This window comes from Micromys minutus (assembly GCF_963924665.1).
Source record: "Micromys minutus genome assembly, chromosome: 12".
Taxonomy (NCBI): domain Eukaryota; kingdom Metazoa; phylum Chordata; class Mammalia; order Rodentia; family Muridae; genus Micromys; species Micromys minutus.
In genome coordinates, this window is record NC_137981.1 from 14132711 (window position 1) to 14159787 (window position 27077).

Below are 27077 nucleotides of genomic sequence, written 5' to 3' on the forward strand. Positions count from 1 at the left end.
GTAAGGTGGGACAACTGTTTATAAAAGTATAATGCGTAAGGAGGGACAACTGTTTATTAACACTGGCAACAGGATAGCAAAGACCAGAGCTAAACAGTGAGACCCAGAAGTGAACCAGGATAAATATATTATCTAGTCTCCCTATGGCAAAGCATGAGGCTAAGGATTTTTACAACTTTAGTTTCAAACTAGGAAATGGCTGTACATATGGGGGAGAGATTATCTTCCTGAAGCCCTGTGTAAGACCAAACCGCTTTCTGGTGTGTTAATGTAAGAGCCACTGAGATGACTTAGGGAGTAAAGACACTTGCCACCAAGTCTAGTGACTTGAGTTGGATCCCCAAGACTGACTTTGTTGGAAAGAACTGACTATAAGTTGTCCTCAGATCCCCCACAAGTACATAGACAAAATACATTAATAAAAATCCAAGGGGCTGGAGAAATGGCTCAGCAGTTTAGTATGCTTTGTGCTCTCCAAGAAGGCCCAAATCGGGTTCCCCAGCACCTGTGTCAGTTAGCACACAAGCTGCTTATAACCCTGGCTTTAGGGGATCACACACCCTCTTTTGGCCTCTGAGGGCACCTATATCACAGGCACCCATTTGCAAGTGGTATACCTTCATATGACACACAGGAAATATTTTTGAAATTTTTAAATATTTTGGAGAGAGACCTGTAAGATAAAGTTCAAGGGAACAAGCTGCAGACTGAAACTGGATACAGCAGGTCCTCATCTCCCCTAGCAGTACTGCACACTGCAGTCCAGACTTGAGCATAATGCACACATCAGACCTTTCAGAAGAGCGGTTTCTATCTGGAAATGTTCCATCCGTCTCTCCTGGCTAGTCCCGTCTGCCTCTGTTGGTAGAATGTCTGCAGCAGAGAACAGATTCGCATGTTATGACAACACAGACAAGGGTATTCTACCAATAAAGTTTTATTCAACAGAATCAACTGCTGTTGCTGCTCCATAGTTTTTCCTCATCGTATGATGACTGACTTCCAAAATAAAAGAAATTTTGTTTGAGACAGGGTCTTACTATCCCTGTTGGCTCTGTAGACCAGGCTGGCCTTGAATTCACAGAGATCTGCCTGCTTCTGTTCCCCAAAGGACAAGGATTAAAGGTGGTGCCACCATGCCCAACCCAGATTAAGATCTGATGCATCCTGTGTGATGAGGGCTTTGTTGTTGCTTAAGAAACTGTATGCTTCAGGGCTTTATGATGATGGTGTAAAATATTGAAAAAACTTTTGGAAGACCAGGAACATTTGATTATTGCATCAAAAGAATTACCAGGGAGGCAGGCACTTTTCAGTAACTATTTTTAACTTTATAATATCTTAGCTGTAGAATTTTATATGTATTGATATTTTGCTGCATGTATTTTTGTGCTCAGAAGATGACTCTGGAGATCACCTTGGACTGGAGTTACAGGGGGTTGTGATCCACTATGTAGTTGCTGGGAATCGAACTCAGGTCCCCGGAAGAGCAGCCAGTAGTCTTAACTGCTGAGTCATCTCTCCAGTCCCAATAGGTTTTGTTTTAAAACAGTGGTGGTTCTTAACCTGCTGGTCTCCACCTCTTTGGGGTCAAATGATCCTTTCACAGGGGTCACATATCAGATATCCTGAATATCAGATACTTATATTATGATTTATAACATTCGCAAAGTTACAGTTATGACATAGTAACAAAATAATTCTATAGTTGGGGGTCACCACAACATGAGCAACTGTATTAAAGGGCCCTAGCAGTAGGAAGGCTGGGAACAACTGTTTTAAAGGATAGACCAGAATAATGACTTATCATCTAACATAACAAAATTCATGGCCAACCTTTATTCTTTCTATTGTTTTTTTTTTTTTTTTTTTTTTTTTTTTTTTTTTTTTTTTTTTTTTTTTTTAGCAAATTATACTAAAGCAAAATCTAGATATCATTTAACTTCATAAGATTTCTACTTATATATGGGTATGCACTTATTTCTGCTTGTATATTTGTGTAAATACAGAGTCACTAGACCTGAAATATTTCTCATGTTTACAGTTCTTTTACTACTTCAGGGAATAGTACACACCTTTAATTCCATGCGCAGGAAGGAGAGGCAGGTGGGTTTGAGTTTGAGGCCAGCTGAGTCTATAGCTCTAGACAGACCAGCCAGCATTACAAGAGAGAGCCTGTCCCAGAAAAAAGTCTTTAACAGTGCCCAACAGACTAAGCTTCCTCAACTGTGCCATAGAAGCTGGGTTGGTTTTGAGATAGGGTTTTACATAGTTCAGGCTAGCCTCAGAACTTGCTATTTGGTCAAGATGATCCGGAACTCCAGATCCTCCTACCTCGATCTCTCAAGTGCTGGGCAACAGGTATGTACCACTATATCCAGATAGAAATAACTGTGTTTCTTAACAAGATTCAACATACTTAGATCTCTTGCATTTCCTTATAGGTTTATCTCTATATCTATGAGGTTCTATGAGAGGATGCTGTTTTTTCAGTGTTACTTCTTACAGTTTAAATCCCAGCTTTTTCTTTTGTTGGTTTTGAGACAGCTTCAGCTATCTCAATCTGGCCTTGAGCTCCTAATCTTCCTGCTTCTAGCTCCCAAATGCTGGGATCACAGGTGTGTGTCACCACACTGGGCTTCTGATATCTTAAAACAAAACCAAACCGAACAGGAGCAGCAACAACAGAAATGCTCGTCCCTTCTTCTCTTCTGTCTGTTGAGACATGGGCCTTGATATATAAGCAAGGATACCTCTGAACTTCTAGTTCCTCTCCTGAGTGCAGGAACCTAGATTTGTGAAATGCAGGGGATTGAACCCAGGACTTAGCACATGCTGGGCATGCACTCGACCAACTAAGCTACATTCCCAGACCTTTTTTTTTTCTTAACTTAAAATTGTTTTAATTTTTAAGTTTACATGCAAAGAGTTTCATTATTAAATCTTAATTTCTTTTTATTCTCTTGTTTTAGGGATTGGTATCACCTAGGGCCTGTGGATGCCAGGAAAACATACTTATTGTTTACCTATATTCCTATATAGACCTGGTTTGTCTATTCTTTTATCTGAGTCAAGGTCTCTAGCCAGCCTGGCCTGGAACTTGCTGTGTAGTTCACAATGGACTCAAACATGTGATTCTCCTACTTCATCTTCTGAGACCCTGGGATTATAGGTGCCCTATACCATATCTGGTTAATTTTTATTTTTTTCAGGCAGGGTTTTACTATGGCATGAAACTCACACTACAGCCCAGGCTGGCTTTGAACTTGTGTTTCTTTTTGCTTGAAGTCTCCCGAGTAGCTTGAATTACAGGCTTTTGCCACCAGGCCCTACTTAAATTTTGATTCTGTACCGGTAAAGGGCATCTTAGATTATGGAAATAAACACCCCACTCTTAGTCTTACTATCCAGGAGCTATTCCTTGGTTCATGGGAGACTTTCAGTGAAAATAACCTCAAAAAGCTGCAAAGACACAAATGTGGAGTTAAAAGGCAAGACTGAATTTTTCACTTACTGGATTTCCTTACAAACTTCTACCATACCCTTTCTTTTTGTACTTTGAATTAGGATTAGTCCCATAAATTCACCTATGGAGACATAAATACCTTCATAGTTTGTGCAAAAGATTTACTCTGTTGAGAAGGAATCTTCATTGCCAGAGCTGACAGTGCAGGCCTTTGCCCACTGCTGTGTGGGAGACTGAGTCAAGAAAATGCTTAGTCCATGGCCAGCCTGGGCAAATCATTAAGATCTGACTTAAACTGAAAAGGGTCTAGGGAGACAGGTATTTGGGAGAGTACTTGCCAACAATGCAGAAGGTACCCAGTACCCAAGACAAAACAAAAACTGTGTTATGAACTAAGACAAAATAAAACACCAAACCAGTTGGGTAGTGGTGACCTTTGATCCCAGCACTCAGGAGGAAGGCAGATCTCTGAGTTCAAGGCCAGCCAGGTCTACAGAATGAGTTCCTGAGAAACCCTGTCTTGAAAAACCAACCAACCAAAACAAAATTATATCACCCCCACAAACCAAAAACAAATCAACAAACACAAACCCACACCAAATTAATCTTACAGTACGATAGAATAATTGGAACTAAACCATTCTGAAACACTGAACACCTGTTACCACAGCGACACCAGGTGTCACTCTCCATCAGTTATCCTCTACCACTTGAGCCTCTAGCAGGAAGGCCTACTGTGCAGAGTTCTAGACACTGATAAGTTACCAGGCAGACCTCACCTGTAGGACTGGAAGTTGGAAACCAGGAAGATTCTCTGGTGTGGTTCTGCTTTCCCTCTGACCTGAAGGGTAGGACAGAATTGTAAGATGATTTACTCAGACAGTTTCTCAACCATGTTACTGTAGACTGTAGTATCTAGTAAGCTCTAAACGAAGACTACTACTTGGAAAGGGAAAGACAGCTTGGCACAGTGGTGTATGCCTGTAATTCCAACACCTATAAGATAGAGGCAGAAGAGTTATGAGTTTGAGACCAAGCTGGCCATAGATACTTCAAAGCCAGCCTTAGCTAAATGAAAAGACCCTTTTAACAACGGTACATACCTGTAATCTGCACTTGGAAGACTAGCCTCAGTTACAATGGGAATTCCAGGCCAGGCTGGGCTACTTGAAACCTTGTCTCAAAACAGTTAAGCACTTTGAGAAATGGGTGACCATATCTCTTCCTTTTATGACACCAGGACCTTTTGTGGCTATATAGGATGGTATGGGGACAGAACAGTCCGAGATTTAAGTTTAATTATAAGTTGAAAGAGGCAGGATAAACATTCGAGCTAGCATTGAACAGGGCTGGTCACAGAGGTACTTTAAAAACATACTGGCTTTTACAACCATTGGAACCAAACACCCATCCTGTTCAATGTGGAATCTAAAAATCCACAACTTATTTTTTAACATTATTATTTATGTGTGTGTGCATGGGTGTGTGTGTGCATGGGTGCGTGAGCGCACATGCACCAACCATATGCACATGTGATGTCCAAGGACAACTTTCAAGAGCTGCTTTTCTTTCCTTCCACTATACAATTTTCACACCTGTGAGTCCTAGGGATCAAACTGTTATCAGGCTTGGCAGAAAGCCTCTACCTGCTGCCCTCTTACCAAATCTCAACAGGAGATGTAGAAAAAAGCCAGACCTAGTAGTATATGCCTGTATTTAAAACACTTGGGAAGTAGATGCAGGGGGATGGTCACAAGTTTGAGGTATACCTGAACCTCACAGATTGTTGAAGGCTATCTATCTGACCTGCACAAGACCTGGCTCAGGAAACCTAATTTGTGGTTAGCACACACTTTTAATAAGGCCCTGGTCCTGGGTTTGATGTCTAGCTTGTGAAGGATGAAGATGGAGAGCCAGCCCAATCCTACAGGCCAATCTGTATGAACATAATAGGATTCAACTGGTGACAGGCTTGTACTCATCAGGCAAAATTCAAACCATTCCCCTCATTGTAAAGAAAACTTGAGAACATTAACTTACCAGAATTGTTAGGAGTGAGGACTCTTGTGTGGCCTGAAGCCCCACTGAAGAATGGTCTAAAAGAAACCCCCTGTCCAGAGGAGGCAGATGAAGGTCTAAGGCATGGAAATAAAAGTATCAGCAAAGCTAGAACTGCACCCACCCAACTGTAATCCCAGGGAAGGTAATCTGCAGAGACAGGAGGATTGAATCAAGTTCACATCTAGGCTGAGTTCCAACAAATAATTACAGACCAAGACTTGTCTCAAAAACTGATCCGCCAACCAGTGATAACCTAAGTAAACTCAATAGAGGAAAGGAAAGATAAAAGTAAAAAGTGCATATAAAAAGTAAGCCTTTAGGCCAGAGAAAAGAGAAAATCCTGCCTCTACCTGAGAAAAAAAATAATCTGACTGCAAATTATACACAGTACTACTCTATTCTATAAACTATAGATTATTAATGCCAGTAGTACAGGAACCCTATAATTATATAGTATAGTATATATAGTATATAAGTATAAATATATAGTATAGGAACATTGAACAAGGAACCCTAGGAATTCTGGCAGAAACATTGTGAACACATTCCTAGAAAAGGAAATAAGACAACAAGGCATGGTTGTGCTCACCTGTGATCTCAGAACTTGGGAGGCAGAGGCAGGAGGATCAGGAGTTCAAAGGCAGCCTCAGCTACATAGTAAATTTGAGGCCAGCCTGAGCTATATGAGACTCTGCCTCCAAAACAAAACAGAAAAGGAAGTGCAATGTTACTTACCTATAAGAGAGGCTATGAGTTGAAGCTGGTGAAGGGGTTTCTGGAAAACACAAATATGAACCAGTGAGATAATTCAGAAGGGATTCAGGGGCTGGGGCAAAAGAAATAGGGCCAAAGATTTTTCACGTAGATTTTAGGATTAGAGCTATTGGTACGTGAAAAGGCTTGTCAGTTACATGGTAGCACCATATAAAGGTGCTCTTTTCACTTTCTTGAGTTTGGAGAACAGGGCCCATCACTGTCTGATGTGTAGTGTGGGTATGCTTCAGCTTTCTCTCTAAGATGGCGCTGAAAAGTTAGCTGAAGGAGAGACATCAGTGAAGAGAGAATCAGAACTCCAAAAATGATCCCCAGCATCCAAGGCAAGGAGAAAGCTTGCAAAAGCAGTCAGAATGTTCTTTCAGAACTCCTGAAACTATAAAGATCTGGTGGCAGTCTGGGGAATTTACATTAAGAAAAACAAAAACAAAACCAAGAGTGAATGTGAGTAGAACTCACACAACTATAGCAAACATTATAACCTTTCAACTGTACTCATGTCTCCTCCAGCTTCATGGTAGCTTTGAAAACCTACAGGCCGTAGTCATGTATAAAGCAGGTTTGATAGTCACAAGAGGGAAGGGCTGGGGTTGGAGTTCTTCAAAGCTGCTGTCTCTGTGCAGTTGTATAGGTGTGCATTTGTATGCACGTATATGTGGAGGCCAGAAGTCGGTGTCAGGTATTCTATTGTACACTTTTATAAGCATGATCTCACTATGTAGCCCTGGCTGATCTAGAGTTCACAAGGATCCACCTACTCTGCCTGACAAGTGTATTGAAAATTCATCCCCCACAAAAAACCAAAAACACCAATAAAGACAAAACAAATTAAAAAACAAAAGAAAGCTGGCAGTGTAATACCATTTAACTCAAGAAAACAAAACGAATATTCTCTAAGAGTTGCCTGTATTTTGCTTCTTGTCATAATAGTTAATGATTAATTGAGCTTGCTTTTTTGGAACAAGGTCTCAAATAGCCCAGAATGTAGCCAAAGATGACCTTGAACTCCTGACCCTCCAGCCTCAGTCTCTCCATTGCTGTAACTATGGGTTTTTGCTACCATGTGCAGTTTAAGACATGCTGGGATCAAATCAAATGCAACAAAAGACAGTTTAAGTACATTTTTTTCTTGGTAGCTTCCCCCCCATTAGATTTTTAAATATATATATATATATTTAAAAAAAAATATATATATATACACACTGTAGCTGTCTTCAGACACACCAGAAGAGGGCATCAGATCCCATTACAGATGGTTGTGAGCCACCATGTGGTTGCTGGTATGTATTTAAACTCAGGACCTCTGGAAGAGCAGTCAGTGCTCTTAGCCAATGAGCCATCCCTCCAGCCCCACCCCCATCAGATTTAAAGGACAATTTTATAAGTAATTAAAAAATTTGTGTTGCTGAGTATATAATTTAACAGAACTATGGGCTTTTGGTAAGTATTGATGTTAAATGTGGTACTAACTTAAACCAGGTTCTTATAAATTATGTTAGCTGTAATCTCAAAATAGTTTTGAGTATTGTAAAGGAAACAGTAAGAGATCTAAAGTGCTGCACTAGGAAACAATCGCTGTACCACAAAGGAAGGCAGTGACAAAGGAACTAACAACAAAAGGATGGCATCTATAAAAGAAATAGCAAAATGGCAGTTCTTTCTTATTAGCAATTATAGCAATTATAAGTGTATTAAAGTTTCCAATTAAATGCAGAAAATCAGGACCAGTGCTGCTTAAGCCTGGAGGCCTGAATTCAAGCCCTAGAAACCACCTAAGGAGGAAGGAGAAAGCCAACTCCACAAAGTTGACTTTTTTCATCAACAAAGATGTCCTGGTTTGGTATACATTCATGTGTACACGTACTAAGTTCAAAAAAAATTAATATAAAGTCAAAACAGGCTGGGAATAGAGCACAGTGGTAGACATTTGCTTAGTATGTATTTGATCTCTAGCACTGATCGAAAAGAAGAAAAGATGAAGGAAAGCAGAAAGCAAACAAGGAAAGAAGGGAGGAAAGAAAGAAGAAAAAGACTGAGCATGTATCTCAGTGGGAGTATGCTTGAGTCCCCAGAGCCAATCCCTGGCCCATCCCACCTTAGCCCATCCTACACACGGCCTTCCACGAAGAAAGCACAAAAGAAAACTCGAGTGGCTGTATTAGTAACAGACAAAAAAGACTAAAACATCCTTACTACAAAGCCCATGCTTTACTTTTAATGCAGAGTGAGAAAGCAAACACCTTCCAGGTTACAAACTGATATTTTATGAGCTGGTGTGATGGCTGAGCAGATAAAGACTTTCTTTGCTCAAACCAAATGATCTGAGTTTGATTCCTGGAATGCACAAAACTGTGGACAGTGAGAGCTGACTCCACGGTTTCAGTTTTCCCTCTGACCATCACATGTGTGTCATGGTGCAGGAAAGCAGAAATAAACTGCCATCATTACAAAAAAGATTCTGTTTGTCAACTTTGCCTTTAGACTTAATTTCTACTGCCATCTTGTGGCAATTTTGAAAATTCAAATCACTTAAGTTATTCTGATCAGATTTTGTTTTGTTTTGTTTTTAAATAGAGAGAGAGGGAGAGAGAGAGAGAGAGAGACAGGGGGAGGGAGGGAGGGAGGGAGGGAGAGAGAGAGAGAGAGAGAGAGAGAGAGAGAGAGAGAGACAGACAGACAGACAGACAGACAGACAGACAGACAGACTATTGTGTCATGGTACACATGTGAAGACCAGAAAATAACTTTTTAGTTGGTTCTCTCCTTCCACCTTTTAAAAATTATTTATTTATTTTTATTTTATGGGCATTGGTATTTTTGCTTGCATGTATGCATGTCTGTGTGAGGATGTAGGTTCCCCTGGGACAGGAGTTACAGACAATTGTGAGTTGCCATGTGGAGGCTAGGAATTGAACCCAGGACCTCTGGAAGAACAACCAGTGCTCTTAATCACTGAGCAATCTCTCCATCTCTCTTTTCATCTTTATGTTTGTCGGGGTAATCAAAGTTTGATTAGAAGGCTGTTATATGCTGAGCTGTGCCTTTGATCAGGTTTTCAATGGCTATCCCTCAACTTTATTTTCTTACTCTCTGTTTTAGAACAAAAATACCATTACTTGAAAAACTGTAACACTTGTTTGGATACCTGGAATCATATTTTCAGGAAAAAAGTAAAAGAGCATTATATTATGCATAGAACAGTAGAAATTCCTAGTATCTGGACAGAACATTCAGATTTCAGAAACCTCTCCTGCCCTCTCTCACCAGTGTAAGAGTCTCTGGGAGTGCTCCTTTCTTGCAGGCCTCTGCTTCCCTGACAGAAAAAGAATGACCATTAATTACTCTACCCTGGTTCTCTACATCCCCGACTCCCCATTGTTTCTCAGTAATAATTCATTTACACATATATTATTCTTCCACATTGTGTGAATTGGTTTTAAGAACATTTCTTCAAAGTACTTCAAAAATGTACATGGCAGATACTGTGCATTCATTTCCTGAACACATACACTACAGCCAGCCTGCTGATTCTGTGTCATTTTCTAATACTGAGCATCCAAAATAGTCTCCATATGGCATGAGAAGATTTATGCCAAAACCAATATAAATTTAGGATTCTGAATTACAGTCTTGCTTTCATTAAGCATTAAAATTTCAATATAGAAAAATAATATGACAATTACTTACTTGTTCCACGTGACTGATTCTAGCCATGGTGTAAGGGATGGACTCCATAGAAGAAGAGCGACTATTAAAAGGAGATAAAATGAGAATGCAAACAAAACAAGAACAAACACAAGAAACTAGTGTTACATTTGACTTGACAGTAATTGTCCTCAGCACCACTTTGAGCAACCTCTCTTCCAATTTTGTCAACAGTTCCAATGTTCAATAATAGGCTTTCTACTCACCTGACTACTTGGCTGCTATGCTGGGAACTGGGTCGTGGAGCAACTGAAAGAGCATGAAGTGGAGGAAAACCCACCATTAGTGGCACACTCTGCCTTATTTGGCTCTGTCATATTTTACACATTATATGTAAGATTAGCAAAATCATGTTATGGTCTCTGAGGAAAAAACAACTTCCATATGAGGAAAAGATATTTATTCATCTCACAGATATCTGGAAAGAATTAGTTTTTGTTTTTCACCTGACTGTGATGGGGAAGTAATACCCACTGGTCGAGGTGTGGTTAACCTACAAGAAAACAAAAAGAAGGCAGCTTTGATCTTATGGAACTGAATTAGAGGTCATATTAGTCAACCAATTATTAATTATAAAAATAGTAGTTTTGAGACTGGGAAAGTTTTGAGGCTCAGTGGTTAAGAACAGGGACTGCTCTTGCAGAGAACCCAGTTCATTTCTAAGTATCAATGTCTGGTTGCTCACAACTGCCTTTAACTCCAACTCTAGTGGATTGATACTTCTGGCCTCCATGGGTGCACACGCGTGCGCGCGCGAGCGCGCGCACACACACACACACACACACACAAAATCTCTTTTAAAAGGCAGGGGAAGAAGAAGGAAAGAAAAGAAAGAAAGAATGGATAAGTTGCTTCTTTAAGCAAACAGTACTTACTCCACAGTAGGGAAGGCATTGTCACAGCACTCAGAAGTCTAGTTTCCTTGTGAGGTCTCTTTACTCTCCATTTCCCCAGTGGAACCTTCCCCTATTCTCTCTCATAGAGCAATTCTGGTGTTTTTTCTTTCTTCCTTCTTATAGCATCTTACCAAATATTCTCAACTTTACATCTACTGATCCATTCATCCAGCCAGCTACCCATTCAACAAACATATCTATGCTCTATGCCTTGAGATTAAAACAATTAGCTAGGAGTGATTCACAAGCCTAAGAGAGAAGGTAAGACTCAGGCCTGGTTAGAACCCAGTGGTAGAATGCGTCCTTAGCAAGGTCTGAGATTTGGCACGCCATGACCACAAAGGGAAAACAAAAGATAACAAACTCAAACACAACAATGTTTATATATTATAATAAATACATAAAAATACAAAAATTTGAAATACTAGATAGTAAGCTCTGTGACTTCAGGAGTGCTATGTTTTTTTAAAAAATACACTCACCATTAAAATATTTACTAGTTGGTAGGGCACAGTAAAGTAATACATGTTGGATTATTGAAGGATTAGTAAGAACTTATAAGACAGTAATCAAGGATGAGCATTACGATCAGGATTTCACTTTAGGGCTGAGCATGGTGGCACATGTAGCTACTCAGGAGGTTCAGCAAAAATCACTAGTTCAAAACCAGCCTAGGTAACTTAGTGAGGTTGTCTCAAAATGATTAGTAAAAAGAGGGCTGGAAGATGGGGTAAGGGACATGGTGGTATGTACCTTTAATCTCAGCTCTCGAAAGCAGAGGCAGTCAGATCTCTGCGAGTTCCAGGCTGGCTAGGGCTATAGTGAGAATGCTGTCTTCATAAGAAAGGGGGTGGAGGAGGTGGCTCTTGAGTGCACTGGTAAAGTATTTGCAAGACCACAGCCCCAGTACCACATAATAATAATAATAATAATAATAATAATAATAATAATAATAATAATAATAATTTCTCTTCAGTCACGAGAATCAGGAAAGAAAAAGGTAAATTCATCAACCATTTAACTCATCATGGAGTATACATAGTTAGGAGTCAAGAAAAATTAGCCAAAGTCTTCCCCAAATAAGAAAATGGTTAAGGATTAAGAAAAGAGCAATGCTAGGTACCATGAATTGTTCATTTCACACTGTACACACGTGGCATATCATCATATATTTATGTACAATTGTAAAATTGAACATGTTTTGAAGAACAAATCAGAAAATTTCAAGGTAGAGGGCTAGTGTGGAAGAAACTGACCTGTTTCCATAGTAGCAGCTTGGCGATCCCTGTAGGTAGAAAACAAGTGAGAGAAACTATAGTTAAAGGTTCTAATTAATGGATCTTAGACTGATTTGTTATATAATTGACCTGAAAACTCCCCTAGCTAAGGCTGCCAACAGAAGGACAAAACTTGTGTTTTCTCAGAAATATATTATTAGCTTTGAGAGATAAAATTTTAGTTTCTTCTTATAAAAGCATTCTGTCGAGCTAGGCATGCAACACATACATGTAATCTCAGCACTAAGAGAGGAAGGCAAGAGACTCAGGAGTCCCAGGCTAGCCAGTTCAGTAAGAGGGCTCAGCTGGTAAGAATGCCTGCTAAGCCTGACTCCGTTTGACCCTCATCCCTACCGTGGAAAGAGAAAACTGCTTCCTGAAAGGTACCCTCTGACTGACACCTACACTCATGCATACATCACATATACATCATACATCTTACACACACACACACACACACACACACACAAACAATAATAATATTAAACAAACATTTAAAAAAAGAGTTCAAAGCTCAGGTATTTTAGATTCAATCTCAAACAAAGGCTCCTGAGGCATTTGGACTTCTTCAAGAGAAGTGTTAAGCTGAAATACGTTTCTCAGAGAGGACCCTCATCAGTTATAGCACTACTCATTTCAGAATGGGTCAAAAATGTGCAAACCATTGTTGCTTTCAGACCTCCAAATTCTTCTGCACCCTTATCTATTTATTCCAGTGTGCTGACTGAGTAAATATGATGTTTCTGGGAAGTGCTGCTCTATACAGCAGAAAGATGGATAAGGTAGGGAGTAAAATAATAATAAGTGCAATCTTCCTCAACTGGGCATGGGGGCACAGATGGTAGTTCTTGACCACAGGACACTGGGATAGGAGGGTCCTGAGTTTATAGCCAGTCTGGACTATACAGTGAGAACTCTGGGGGTGTAGCTCAGTAACCGAGCATCTATCTAGCTTGTGAAAGACCCTGAATTTGATTTCTAGAAACCCAAACCAAAACAAGTAAAAAAATAAAATCTATTCCATTTACCTTTAGGATGGCTAAAATTTTCTTCAGTTCCCCATTCTCCTTTTTTAAGATGGATAGCTCTCTAGGCAAAAGATGGAAACAATCAGGTCCAGGTCACTACGATAAAAATTATTACTATTATCAACATCTTGATTAATGCTTACTGAGGGGTGCTTGCTGCTATACAAGGTACTTTCATCAAGGATCTGGTAATTCTGGGAGAAAGTGGCAGGGTTTTGATGGTAAAAACAAATGAACAAAACAAGTAGTTATTTGGTATGACTTCAAGTGGTTTTTGCATTTGAAGAAGAAGAATTCCATTTCTTGGACTATTGATATGTAAAAGTTTCTAACTACTGAGAAAGCTCAGTGGAGAAAGGCCTTACACCACATCTGATTGATGACTTGAGTTCAATTCCCTGAACCGAATAGTGAAAGGAGAAAACCAACTTGGCAAGTTGTCCTCTGACCTGGCACAGATGGGGAGGCCAAAGGACAATACACACCCATAAGTCAACATCAAATAACAGCTTAAGTTTTCAACAAGGATTCTAGCTTTTGATTAGCATTTTATTTTATGTACATTGGTGTTTTGCCTACATATATATCTATGTGAGGGTGCCAGATCCCCTGAACCTGGGGTCACAGGCAGTTGTGAGCCACCAAGTGGGTGCTGGGAATTGAACATGTGTCCTCTGAAAAGCCAATGCTCTTAACCACTGAGCCACCTTTCCAGTCTCAAAGATTCTGCCTTTTAGCTTAAGATTTCCAAAATACGCTTTTCTGCTGACATCTTAGTGAGGCTGCTGTGGTCCATACTACTCTCTGAGCTTCACCATGCTGCTCAAAAATAACAAGAAGAAAGATGCTGGAAAGTTAGTCAAAAAAGACAAAGACCCAGTAAATAAATCTGGCGGCAAGGCCAAAAAGACGTGGTCCAAAGGCAAAGTTCGGGACAAGCTGAACAATCTCATCCTGTTTGACAAAGCTACAAACAACAAACTTTGTAAAAAGTTCCCAACTGTAAGCTTATTACTCCAGCCGTGGTCTCTGACAGACTGAAGATTCGAGGTTCCTTGGCCAGGGCAGCCCTTCAGGAGCTACTCAGTAAAGGACTTATCAAGCTGGTTTCAAAGCACAGAGCCCAAGTCATTTACACCAGAAACACAAAGGGTGAAGATGCCCCAGCTGCTGGTGAAGATGCATGAACAGGTGTAATCAGCTGTACATTTGGGAAAATAAAACTTTATTGAATAAAAAAAAAAATATTTCCAAAATGCACTCATTCCGCAGACATTTTGAGTGTTATATCTCAGTGTTATCGGTACGAGTCAGCTATATCTGATTTCACTGAAGAAATGACTTTGGACATAATGAAGTAGAAGAGAAACATTATAAGGTAAGGAGGGTCCATGGAGTGAAGAATGACAAAAATAAGAGAGACTAAGAGGACAAACGGAAAATGTCATGCCTGACTTTCCTAAGACAAATATGAACATGCACAGAGCAATTTTCAGTGCTTACATTTGGGAAGGACGACACAGCTTTACCACAAGAAAGAAAAGGTGCAAGCTGGAGGCTTAGCTTGCTGCTTACTTGTTCTGGCGGGCCGCTGCTTCCTGGGCTTCCTTCACGGCTGCTTCTAACCTTGTAATTCTGTCCTTATAAAAGGCGATACGAAGATCTGTTTGTTTCTTCTGGAAGCACCACACCTACTAGGAAGAAATAGGTTGGCATACACTTCTGCTAACTCATTCATATTCCTTCTGACTATAAAGGGAAATCCACTAAACCACAGTGTAGAACTGTTCTTCTCCTACACCCTTTAGTATAACTTGTCACCCCAAAACTATAGAGCTCAGTGCTAGGGAGTGCCAACACTTTCCATTTTAGGACATTGGCTTTCTCTTACCATAATGAGAATATTCTGGTATTATAGAATATTATATATGTATATATTCATATATATTCATTCATTCTTTACGCACACACACACACACACACACACACACCCTGAGCAAAAAGCAAAAACAAACAAAAAAACTCTCACGCTCCTTACTGGTTCTTACTTACCTACTTATTTTTGTCCCCACATTTTTAGCTACTACACTGTATTTTCTGTAACACTTAGACTGTGCTATTTGAAGAATGTTTGTGCTGTTTCAGTTAAAGGTGAAGATGTGACCAGGTGAGATGACACACACCCATCGTCCCAGTACCCAGGAGCTAGAGGCAGAAGGATGAGGAGTCTGAGGCTTGAGTTGGCCACACTGCGAATCTGAAGCTGGCATGGGCTATGAGATCCTATCTCAAGGTAGAAGGGCATAAAAGAATATTTCTGATTGTTTTTTTTAACTTTTTAAAGTTTTCTGGTTTATTTCTGGATATAGACATATAACTTTATCTTCTGTATTATTTTGCCATTTGCTCCACTAATGTACCTATTACAGGATTGTTGAATCAGAGTTAATATTTACAAAGTGTTTTAGCTGTGTCAGGCTCTATTTTGAATACACAGCAGAATTTATGTCTCATCTCACTGATTTGACTATAAATCCTTTATCAAGGTCCCCTCTCTGGGTATGTGTACTCTTCTCATGAATTTTTTTCCTCATCTGATTTGTTTATAAAAGTAAAATTTTAGAAAGTTTGAACACAGCAGAAGCAGAAAAAAATACTTAGAATCTTAGGAATTATATGAAATGGTGGGCTGAGGTGTTTGGAAGTAATAGTTACTATAAATAGATAACTATGTAATAAGACACAATAATCCCAACATTCTAGTCTTAGCTGTGGGATCGATGTAGAATAAAATGAGTTATTATAAAGCATTTAAAATCTTAGCAGAATTTGATAGTTTATGCCTATAATCTTAGCCCTGGTGAGGCTGAGGTAGGAGGATTGTAGGTTTGAGGGCAGCCTGAGCTACATTAGTGCACTGTAATGAAGATCCTATGATAAAAAAGGCAGGTGGGCCAGACTGGTGAGATGGCTTCAGTGGTGCTGACAATCTTGAAGACTCAAGTTCAATCTAGGGACCCACATGGTAGAAGAAAAAACCACACTCCTGCAACTAGTCATCCAACTTCCATACATTTGGTGTGCTTTGTGCACATAAGCGTATACACTACACATATACACCCATACACAACACACACACAAGCTTAGTTATTGTTCTATTGCTGTGAAAAGACACCATGGCCAAGATAACTAATAAGAGGAAGCATAACTGGGCTTGTTTATAGTGGGTTAGTCCATGACCACCATGGCAGGGAGCACAGTCACACAGGCAGGCACAGTGCTCAAGAAGTAGCTGAGAGCTTTGCATCTGCATCTCTGGGGCTGTGGGGACTACAGACAGAAACACACTGGGTCTGTTTTTGAAGCCCATAGTGACGTACCTCTTCCAACAAGAACACATACTCCAGAAAGGCCACACTTCTTAAACTTTCCAAGCAACTCACCAACTGGGAACTGAGCATGCAAATATATGAGTTTATGGGGACTTTTTATTCAAACCACCACAACATGCATTCACATAAAAATTTTAAAAATAAAATGTACAAAACTTTTAAAATTAATAACAAAAGGGAGACGGATCAAAGCCAAATCTTACCTTAGTCCATCCAGATAAAGCTCACTTTGGAACTGCCGAGGGTCACAGTTACACTGAGACTAGACCCCACTACAGAACTCAAGGAGCCAGATTAGACTATGGGAGAACACTCTGACTAGTCCTAAGCAAGCCTTCTTTGCCTTATCCCCCAAACCTGAAACCTAAACCTCAGATACAGCCATTGGCTATGTAGCAGTTTCCTCTCTGATAAAGCATTCTATCTTTGAAAGAAGCTCTTTAAGACACAGGATGTTCTAAAGGGACATGAAACAATTCATTCTGCAGGGAAGGTCTTTAAAATTCAACAAATAGCTCAGTTTCAGGAAGTTCCCGAAACTGACCAGACTCACTAGGCCCTATCATCCCCAAAAATAATCCCCCAAAATAAGTATTAGTGGGAACTGCTGAGAGTAACTCTAAGATAAGCTACTTTGAAGAAGCAGATGAGCCAAACTGCCTGGAAGAGCCTCGGAACAACTGAGCTGCCTGGAAAAGACTTCTGTTAAATAGATCATTTTTATAGACTGCTTTGTTAATGCAGTAACCAAGTTGTTACACTACTGATAATAAAAGTTGTTATACTACTGAAAATATCATCTGGATAATTCAAGTGTTAATATTATTCATTTCATTCTAACACTATGTGAAACTACCTACTTCCAGACCTAGACACCATTCCTCTACATTTAGGATCAGGCAATAAGTATCATAGCCTTCATATTATAGACTTTTGTTCATTTTAGAAATCATAAAATTGTCAGGTTGGTGGTGTATGCCTTTAATCTCAGCACTCAGGACACATCTACATTTTGGTGAGTTTAAAGTTAGCCTGGTTTTCATAGCAAATTCTAGGCTAACAAGAGTTACATAGTGAGATTTTGTCTAAGAAAAAATGTATAAAATTTAGCTTACAGATACTAATGGGCTTTTTATAAAATTTATTGGAAGCTTCACTATAGTGACAAATTTAAATTTTTGGTTTCTTTAAAAAACAGAAATATTGTAGGAATTTACTTTCATTTTGATCCCAGGTGTAGGGATGTGGGGATGCTTTGGACCATACAAAGCAGCTATGATTTGCATGGTGCTCTAACAAAGGTGTGGCGTTTCCAGCTGAAGATAGTTTTTGCAATTGTGTGATGTTTGAAATTCTGGGAACTTTTCAGAAACTATATATTGCAGGATATTTGGTTACATGGTGAGCCCTGAGATTATATACTGGAAAACCCTGTCTCTAGTTGTGGTGTGGCTCAGCCTTAGCACATTTTTAATTCAAGACTGTTACTTGTTATTTGATCACAATGTAAGCTTGTGTACTGGAAAAAATTCTGTTTCTAGTCCTAGCACATACCTTTAATACAAAAGCTTTCTGTTTATTGTAAAAAAAAAAAAAAAAGATTGAATAAAATCAACCATAGGTCAAGAAATGGAACAGGCAACCAGTTGACAGGGAATAAACAGAAAAAAAAAAAAAAACAGAGTGTGAGAGGAAGTCAGAAAGATGGAGAGATGCAAAGGAAACAGAAAGGAGGGACATTCTGTTGGGTTTTAAAAATAGTATGAGAAGGAGAACTGGTTTTTTTCCTTCTAGGACTTCAGCTGAGGAGGAGGGTCACCTGGGTGTTTTCTCTGCCTCTCTGAGTTAGCAGGCTTCCACCATAGTGCCTGACTCCTGAGTCTTCATTTGGTAACATGCAATGTTTGGTATTTTGTTTCAAAACCAACAGGTATGGAAAGACTGGGGCCCTGAGAGGTGAAGTAGGTGGCTGTTGGTCTTTGAGGGAGTCATGCTCAAAGAAGAAACCAAAGAAATTAGGTTCAGCAATCTCTCTCCTCTATACTTTCTCTCCTATCTAGTGAAAGTGGTGAAATGGGGATAAAGGGTAGGCAAAGGAAGAACCTACAACGCAGCAAACGCCAGCTACACTTCACCTTTCTGGGATTTCAGTTACCCAGGGTACAGTGTGGTTCAAAGTATTTTCAGATCAATCCTTGCAGTGCTTGTGTTCGAGTAACCCTTACTATACTTGAAGTGAATGCTGGCAATTTGGAAGAATTGCCATGATTTGCTTTTTTTAAGTGAAAAGGTACAAGTTTTCAACTAAAGGGAGAGGAATAATGTGTGGAAGTTAAGATTTTGCTAAGAACAAATATACCCATGTATATATTAGGGTTTCTATTGCTGGGATGAAACAGCATGGCCAAAAGCAACCTGGGGAGGTACGTAAATTAGCTTAAATTTCTACGTCACCGTTCATTATCAAAGGCCATCAGGGAAGGGACCCAGAGGCAGGAGCTGATGCAGAGGCCAAGGAGGAGTGCTGCTTTCCTGGCTTGTTCCCAATGGCTTGCTTAGCCTGCATTCTTTTAACTTTAACCCAGGGCACCACTCATAGTCAACTGTGCTCTCCCACACCTGTCATCAATCAAGAAAATGTACCGGGGCTGGAGAGATGGCTCAGTGGTTAAGAGCACTGGCTGCTCTTCCAGAGGTCCTGATTTCAATTCCCAGCAACCACATGGTTGCTTACAACCATCTGTAATGGAACCTGATGCCTCTTTTGGTGTGTCTGAAGACAGGATAGTGTACTCATATCCCTAAAATAAATAAATAAATCTAAAAAAAAAAAAAAAAGAAAAAGAAAAAGAAAATGTACCACAGGCCAATCTGGTGAGGATACTTTCTCAATTGAAGTTCCTTCTTCCCAAAAGGATTCTGGCTTGCGTCAAGCTGACATAAAACAAGCTAGCACATCGTAAAATGTGCAGAAGGAAAAAGAAAGTCTTTAGTTTTTGTATTGTGAATCTCTTATTGTGCCTTATTTACAAATCTAACTTTACTATAGGTTTAGGTGCACAGAGGGAAGCCATAGCACATACAAATTTTAGAACTATCTGCTGTTTCATGATCTACTGGGGATCATGGTATTCCTTGTGGCCAAAGGAGGACCATATTGTTTGATTCCTACATTAGGCATTATCTCTCTATAAAACAGGTGGATCCTGATGAACTGAGCAGAGTCAGCATTAGAGGCAGAAAAGGGCTTAAAAAAACAGCAAAAAAAGCAGATTAATAATTTTAAAATCAATTTAAAAAATAATTTCACAATTATTCTATGTAACCCAGCTAACCTCAAACTCATGATCTATTTCTTCATCCTTCCAAGTACTGGAGTCATCAGCATATACTACAGTGCCATCTCCATATTAGCAATTTCAAAGTAAATTTCTTATAAAAATAAAGACAGAAAGGATCTCCTTATCATTATGAACAAAACTGTCGTGTTTAATGTTGGCTATTCTCCTTCTCCACCCTTCTTAGGCAGACATATATGGACTTGGTAGCGTGGAACTTCTGCCCTGTGCTCCAAAATGAGCTCAGCCTTCCTGATTTTTTCACCTAGATTTTCTGAGAAACATCCAAAACCTAAAATGTCCACGTCTTCCAGGCAGATGCAGGAGAAAATCAACCGGGGGAGGTGGGTGGGATGGTTGCAGATTTTTGAAGAAACAATCAAAACAAGGTAAAACCTTTTCTTGCTTTGCACCAGCAACGTTACTTCTTCACTCTTTAGAAAATAAGTCATGCCAAGTGTGGTGCTGCACACCTTTAGAAGCAATGGTAGGTGGATGTCTGTGAGTTAGAGGCCAGCCTTGTTTACATACTGAGTTCTAGAACAGCCATAGCTATGTGGAGAGACCCTGTCTCAAAACAAAATAACACACACATACATTCCCCAAGCAAACAAAATAAACCCACAAAACAAGCTTTTGGGCTCTTAGCTCCCTTAGGCTAGTTCCTACTTCCATTCCTAGAAATGCTTTCCTATTTATTTAATATTTTTCTTTTTTTATTAGTTTACATTCCATTCCATTCGTTTACATCTCAAATGATATCCTACTTCCCAAGATTTATTTATATATGTATTATTTATGTATTAATGCTGTTGTCTGCATGTGCACCTGAATGCCAGAAGGGGACATCGGATCCCATTATAAATGGTTGTGAGCCACCAGATAGGTGCTGAGAATTGAACTCAAGACCTTTAGAAGAGCAGCTCTTAACCACAAGTCATCTGTGCAGTACTTCTCATTTGCTTGTTTGTTTGCTTGTTTATTTACTGTCTGTGTATAAATATTTTCCCTGAATGTGTGTACTGTGTTTATGCCTGTGAAGGTCAGAAGAGTGGGTCTGATCCCCTGGAACTAGAGTTAGGGATGACTGTCAACCACCATGTGGGTTTTGGGAACTGAACATAGATCTTGCAAAATCAAGTATTCTTAATTACTGAGCCATCTCCCTAGCCCCTCCCTCTTTAAAACTAAGCTGTCTATTTCTAATGTCTAACTCAAAAGGCATTACTTTTCCTCTACTTCTCCTGGCAGCTGCTGGTATTTTCATCTAACCTGTACTATGTTTTTTTCTTAAACATTAATTTAAAAAGTTCTTGAGCTTTCAGAATACAAAACAAAACACAAGTAATGACCTTCTCTCCCCTGTGGGGTGTGTGTGTGTGTGTGTGTGTGTGTGTGTGTGTGTGTGTGTGTGTTGAGAATCAATTCAGGCTTTTCTACCTGCTGGGAAAGGCCTCTGCTACTGAGCTATAACCTTCGTACCTTTTCCTCTTTCTGCTGCCACCACTGATTCTGTGCACACAGTCTGCTTAGATTTTTCCCTCCTGGCTGGTCTCCCTGCCTGTGCTCTTAACCTATTTATGGTCTAATCACTCAACAGCCACAATCTCTTTTAAAATTATGTATCACATAATGTCATTTCCTTGTTAAAAAACATTCCAATAACACAAGTTTGAGTAAAAGAAAATTAAATTTCTTGCCAGGATCTACAAGTACCTACTTCTCTGACCTTACCTTAAACAGTCCTCCTAATTGTCCTCACATCTCAGTCATTTACAAGCATGTCTATTTTTATTTTGTTCTGTTTATTTATTTATTTTTTTAGACAGGATCTCTCTATGTAGTCTTGGCTATTTTGGAATTTGCTATGTAGACCAGGCTGACCTCAAACTCACAGAGATCCCCTTACTTCTGCTTCCCAGTGCTGGGATTAAATGGTTTTACCACCACACCTGGTTCTACACAAAGCATTTCATAAGGACATAATATAGGTCAGACATCTAGTTAGATATTAAGTGCTACGAAGATGCATCTGCCTTTAAAAAGTGAGAAAAACAGATAAAACAAACGTGAGCAAATAAATCACATTTTTAGGGTTAAATATTTTGCAAAGTTAAAAGCAATATAGGGTACAAGAAAGAAGACAAAAGTCTGCTACAGGAATTATGGAAGGCTTTACTAGAAGATACTGCACACATTGTGAGTAAAGGCAGGGGTCTATGGTTTAGGAATATAAGAAAACTAGCAGATTCTTACAAGCTCTTAAATTCCCTTGGAAAGTTTAGAGGGGAGTCAAGAATTCAAAACAGGAAGAACTAGAACAGAGCAGGAAAAAAAATGTTCTTGTTGAGTCATTGTAGAGAATGGGTCTGCACATTTAGAGCAACAGTTCATTCATTCATTTAAGGGCAATGTTTTGGATGTTTATTCAGTATTAGAAACTATTCAAAGAGAACAACAGACTAAACTGACCAAATCTCTGTCCTCACGGAGCTGCATCTCAGTACAGGACTCAGAGGTGAACAGGCACACAAGACAACAGACAGGAGCAGTAATAAAAACAAGACACAAAGCAGATGCTGTGGTTCCTAAGATTCTGGGGAAGACCTTTCTTAGGACAGAAACTTTAAGCAGAAGCTTGAATGACATAGTCTAAGGGTAAGCACCACATCAGTTATTCAACTTTACAGAGTAGGAAAATAAGTTTTCAAATTGTTGACTTAGCCAAACTGACCCATCACTAAAGTGATGATTAACTGACCCTTTCTATTTATTTTGCCTTGATTATTTGACCATGTATAATTGGTCCCATGATTAGGCAGGTTAAGATTCAGACTATATATAATTTCTTTACTAAACATTAACTAGCCGTGGGGTTAAATAGTAACCAAAGCTCCACTCTTTCTCTTGTTCAAGTGACCTCTTTTACATTTCTCCTTGGGATTCAGCTGGATTTTATCTACTAACATATATCTCAATACAATAGGTTCTATTCCCTGCACATATAAACCTAGAGTGGCAGGACATTCCTGTATTCTCGGCATGCAAGTGGAGGAAAAAGGATCGGAAATATAAGGTCATCCTTAGCTAAATAGTGACTTATAGTGTACAAGAGACTTTCCCTTGGGCTGGAGAGATGGCTTAGTGAAAAAAGGCACTTGCCAAGCATGTAGAGGGCCCAGGGTCTAATAACCAACATAGTAACGACAATACAAAGTGATAAAATCTTTCAAAATTACATATTCATCTTGTGTGCACACACACGGTTACATGCATAAAAGAACAAGCTTTGTGAGGCAGTTCTCTCCTTCTATCAGATGTGTTCCAGAGATTAAACTCAGGCTGTCAGCTTGGCAGCAAGTACCTTTTACCCACTGAGCCATCTCTCTAGCTTCAAAAAGTCTGAAGCGTTGTTCCAAGAGGAGGTATCCCATAATACTAAAAAATTATCTCAGCAGAGAACTAAAGAGTGAAAACATAAAAATCAAAGTCTTTACAACATGAGAACTCTCTCAAATAATGACACAACTGTTTCTGCCTTTTGCTATATCCCACTGATCCTGATCATGTCAATCATTCACCAACACATGAGACTTCAGGAAAGACAAATAGTTTGTAACATTCAAGCAACTGGTTGTTAACTCCAAATAAAGGTTACTGAAAAACAAAGATTAAGACATAAATTCCTGGATGTAGGTCTATAAGCAAAAGGTCACAAGTTAAATTACCAAATTTGTTCTTTGTAGGCCTAGACATGCAATATTTAAGAAAATGCCTCTGTCTTCAGAGAAAGATGATAAGGTTCCTAGAGCACTGTTGAGTCACAAGAACTGGTTATTAGAAGTAGGAACTACAAAGCAAGATTCAATTAGACTGCAGTTTTGACTGGATACCATAGATTCTGGGTTAGTAAAAAGTTAACTGGTAGAGATTTGCATCAGGCAAGAAAGCAAAGAGAAAAGTTTCTCTCCACTGTGTACAAAGACAATTTAAAGAGAAACTCCCTGCCTAGTGGTGATGGTGGCACAAACCTTTAATCCAGGCAGAGGCAGAAGAAGGTGGGTTTCTGAGTTCCAGAGTAAGTTCCAGGACAGCCAGGGCTAACACAAAGAACCCTGTCTCTAAAGAGATGGGGGGGCTCGCCTTTTTCTTGGAGATAGGGGTTCTGTACCCAGTTGTACTCACTATGACCCAAGGAGGCCTTGAGCTTCCTTGTGGCTCTCATACCTGAGAGATGTGACTAAAGCACTGCAAAGCTGTCTCTACAGGGCTTCTGAAGAACTTCTTCTCTTGAGGCTTTAGCTATAAGGAAAGGAAAACACACAGTGAGAATATCTACAACAAAATGAAAGAAACTACTGACTCTCGAATTAAATGGCTACCTTTTTACAACTGCCATCTTTAAATTTGCTGCTTCTTTTTGTTTTGAGCTGCTCATTACTGTGCTATGTGTTTACTACAGGCCAGGGACTGGATGAGGAGGTTTACGACAAAGGTAAAAACTTACATTATCAGAAAGAGCCAGGTGCTTGCAAGCACTTCCACAAACGGCACATTTTTCTGTGAGAAAAAGGAAAACATATTTGTTCTTAAGGGGAGGAGGTAAGATTTTCCTAAAGTATGTAGTAACTGTCAAGAAGAGATTCTGAACTAAATTTAGATTACCACTGTGCTATAAAATATTTTACCTTAATCTCTGTTCTCTAAATCAGCATTTCCAAACAAATGTGCTGAAGTATGAGGGCTTACACCCTGTTTGTCTCTTGGTCTTCTTTCCTTTGTTTGAGAGACAAGGTTTCATAACTGTAGCCCAGACTAGCCTGAAACTTGTAGCAACTCTCCTGTCTCAGTGTCCTGAGTATTGGGACTAGTGGTATTTACTGGTAGTTTTTACTGTGCCAACAGAAGTACAGAAATGCATTTGCAAATGCTCTCTGACAAATACAAGAGTACAATGATTTTCACTTCAGGCACTTTTTAAAGAAGATTTATCTTATGAACTTTTTCCTTTGTGTAGGCCTGTGCACCATTTACATGCCTGGTGCCTAAGGAACCCAGACGGTGTCAGATGCTCTGGAACTGAGTTATAGAACACTTGTGAGCCACCATATGGGTGCTCAGAATTGAACCTGAGTTCTCTAGAAAAAACAGCTAGTGTTTTTAACCACAGAGCCATCTGTCCTCTCTGCCTGACAGCAGGCACACACTAGGTACTATAAGAAGCTGGCCCCCTGGTTATCCCACCCTGTTGTTACTTTGCTAATATTCCTAGATCTAGATGCTGTCTTACTCTTCAACAAATGCCATCTGAAAGAATCAAAAAGTACAGTTCCTGAGCTTTCCTTATAAAATGCAACATTAGCAGTGGTGCTGATGATAAATATCACAGGGCTGTGGATGAGGCTCAGTGATAGAATACTTGTTTAGCATGCATAAAATCCTGGGTTCATCCATGAAAAAGACAAGACAAAATGAATAGCATGTCATGAAAAAAAGCACTTCATGACTTTATGCTTTGCAGAGACAATCACTCCTAAGTGAGCTGCTGTAACCATAGTGAACAATCCCACTGCATCAGCAGATAACTCAAAAGGGTCATGAGACTCATACAGGAGAAAACAGCTCTCCAGAGACTATTTAACATGACTGTTCTTTCCTTGGGGAATAGAGCTTCTTTCCCAGTCTGCCCTGTGCACTGATCTCTGTGTGAGGCAGCAAGTGAAAAAAAAAAATTCTATTTATAAGAAACATGGGACTGGAGGGATGGCTCAGTGGTCAAGAGCACTTACTTCAGAGGTCCTGAGTTCAATTCCCAGCAACCACATGGTGGCTCACAACCATCTGTGATGGGATCTGATGCCCTCTTCTGGTGTCTGAAGACAGTTAGTCTTCACATACATAATAAATAATTAAATAACCACAAACTTTTACAGCTTTCTAGAACCAACAGGGTAAAAGTTCAGGATCCTTACCCTGGTGGACAGAAATTTCTACCATTTTGCTACCAGCCTACAAACCCCTCTGTTCCAGTACCCAGCTCTATTGACTGAGGCTACCTAGTAGCGATAGTCAAAACCACCTGTCAGCTCACCCAACTCTAAGAATTTTCACATTAATAAAGCAAAAAATAATACTAGGGTGTAGCTCAGAGTATTTGCCTAGCATCCTGGAGGTTCCGCATTCATTTCCTAATGCTCATGCCAAATAAAACCTTAAACTCAACTTCTCTGTCTTTGAGACCAGGTCTCACTTTGTAGCTCTGGCTGGCCTGGAACTCAGAGACCTGCTTTGGCTTTGCAGTGTGTAACTAAAGGCAATTGTTGCCACACTCCATGTGGCCTTCAAGTTTCCTTTCTAAAACTTGATAGTTGTAAGAAGTTGGCAATCATTTATTCTCTCAGATAATTTACTCATTTACAAAATAGTGCTACCAGTAATTACTACCAAGGACTGTGGTGAAGACTACACAAAACTGGTGCTAGAGGGTGTGTTTGGTGGTACATAACTTAAATACCAGCATTTGGGAGGATGGGGCAGGAAAACTGAGCTCAGGTTAAAGCTATATAGTAAGATCCTGCCTCAAAAACAACAGGAAAAGTAAAAACTATTTTTAAAAGTTGGTTCATTGAAAATAAACATTGTAACTTTTGTTTTAATTGTATTGGCTTAGGATGTAAGCCCCTGGTAGAGGACTTACCTAGCATGTGCAAAGCCCTAGTTCTATACTTAGCAGTGCCAAATAGATATAGGAAATTTCTTATTAAACTCCAAGGTCTCAACATCATTTTTCATCCATGATGACTTTTCCTGACACAACTCAAAACATTGAAGAGTAACACTATTGCTAAAGCAGTCAGTCCATTCTTTCATTAATGGATTCCTTTAATTTCCAAAATGAACAGCTGCATACAGTTATCCATATTATCACTCGTGCCCACTAAATGATATTTATTCTACATCACACAGAGAAATGACTACTCATTTTATCTAAGTAAAAAAAAAAAAACATTTTGGGATAAATCTGAAAAGGAGTCACTCACCTAGAGTCATACACTTTTTACAGAAAATATGGCCGCAGCTGGTGACAAAGAAATGGGCCCCATCTTTTCGGAAACACTGGTTACAATGAAACCAATCCAT

The 27077-nt window shown here is 39.5% G+C and overlaps 1 protein-coding gene and 1 pseudogene across 2 annotated transcripts; one reads left to right on the plus strand and one right to left on the minus strand.

Moving 5' to 3' along the window:
* Positions 1–810: 810 nt before the first annotated feature.
* Positions 811–27077, minus strand: RNF212B (ring finger protein 212B; the record flags this gene model as incomplete). Its single annotated transcript, XM_080926139.1, has 14 exons — positions 811–873; positions 4246–4307; positions 5507–5601; positions 6263–6302; positions 9566–9614; positions 9989–10049; positions 10213–10255; positions 10453–10499; positions 12159–12187; positions 13208–13268; positions 14783–14898; positions 24165–24239; positions 24445–24497; positions 26978–27077. The coding sequence occupies 14 exons, from the start codon at positions 27075–27077 to the stop codon at positions 811–813; spliced, it is 894 nt and encodes a 297-aa protein (XP_080782265.1).
* Positions 14024–14394, plus strand: LOC308427981 (small ribosomal subunit protein eS25-like; annotated as a pseudogene). Its single transcript has one exon. The product of its transcript is annotated as a small ribosomal subunit protein eS25-like (transcript).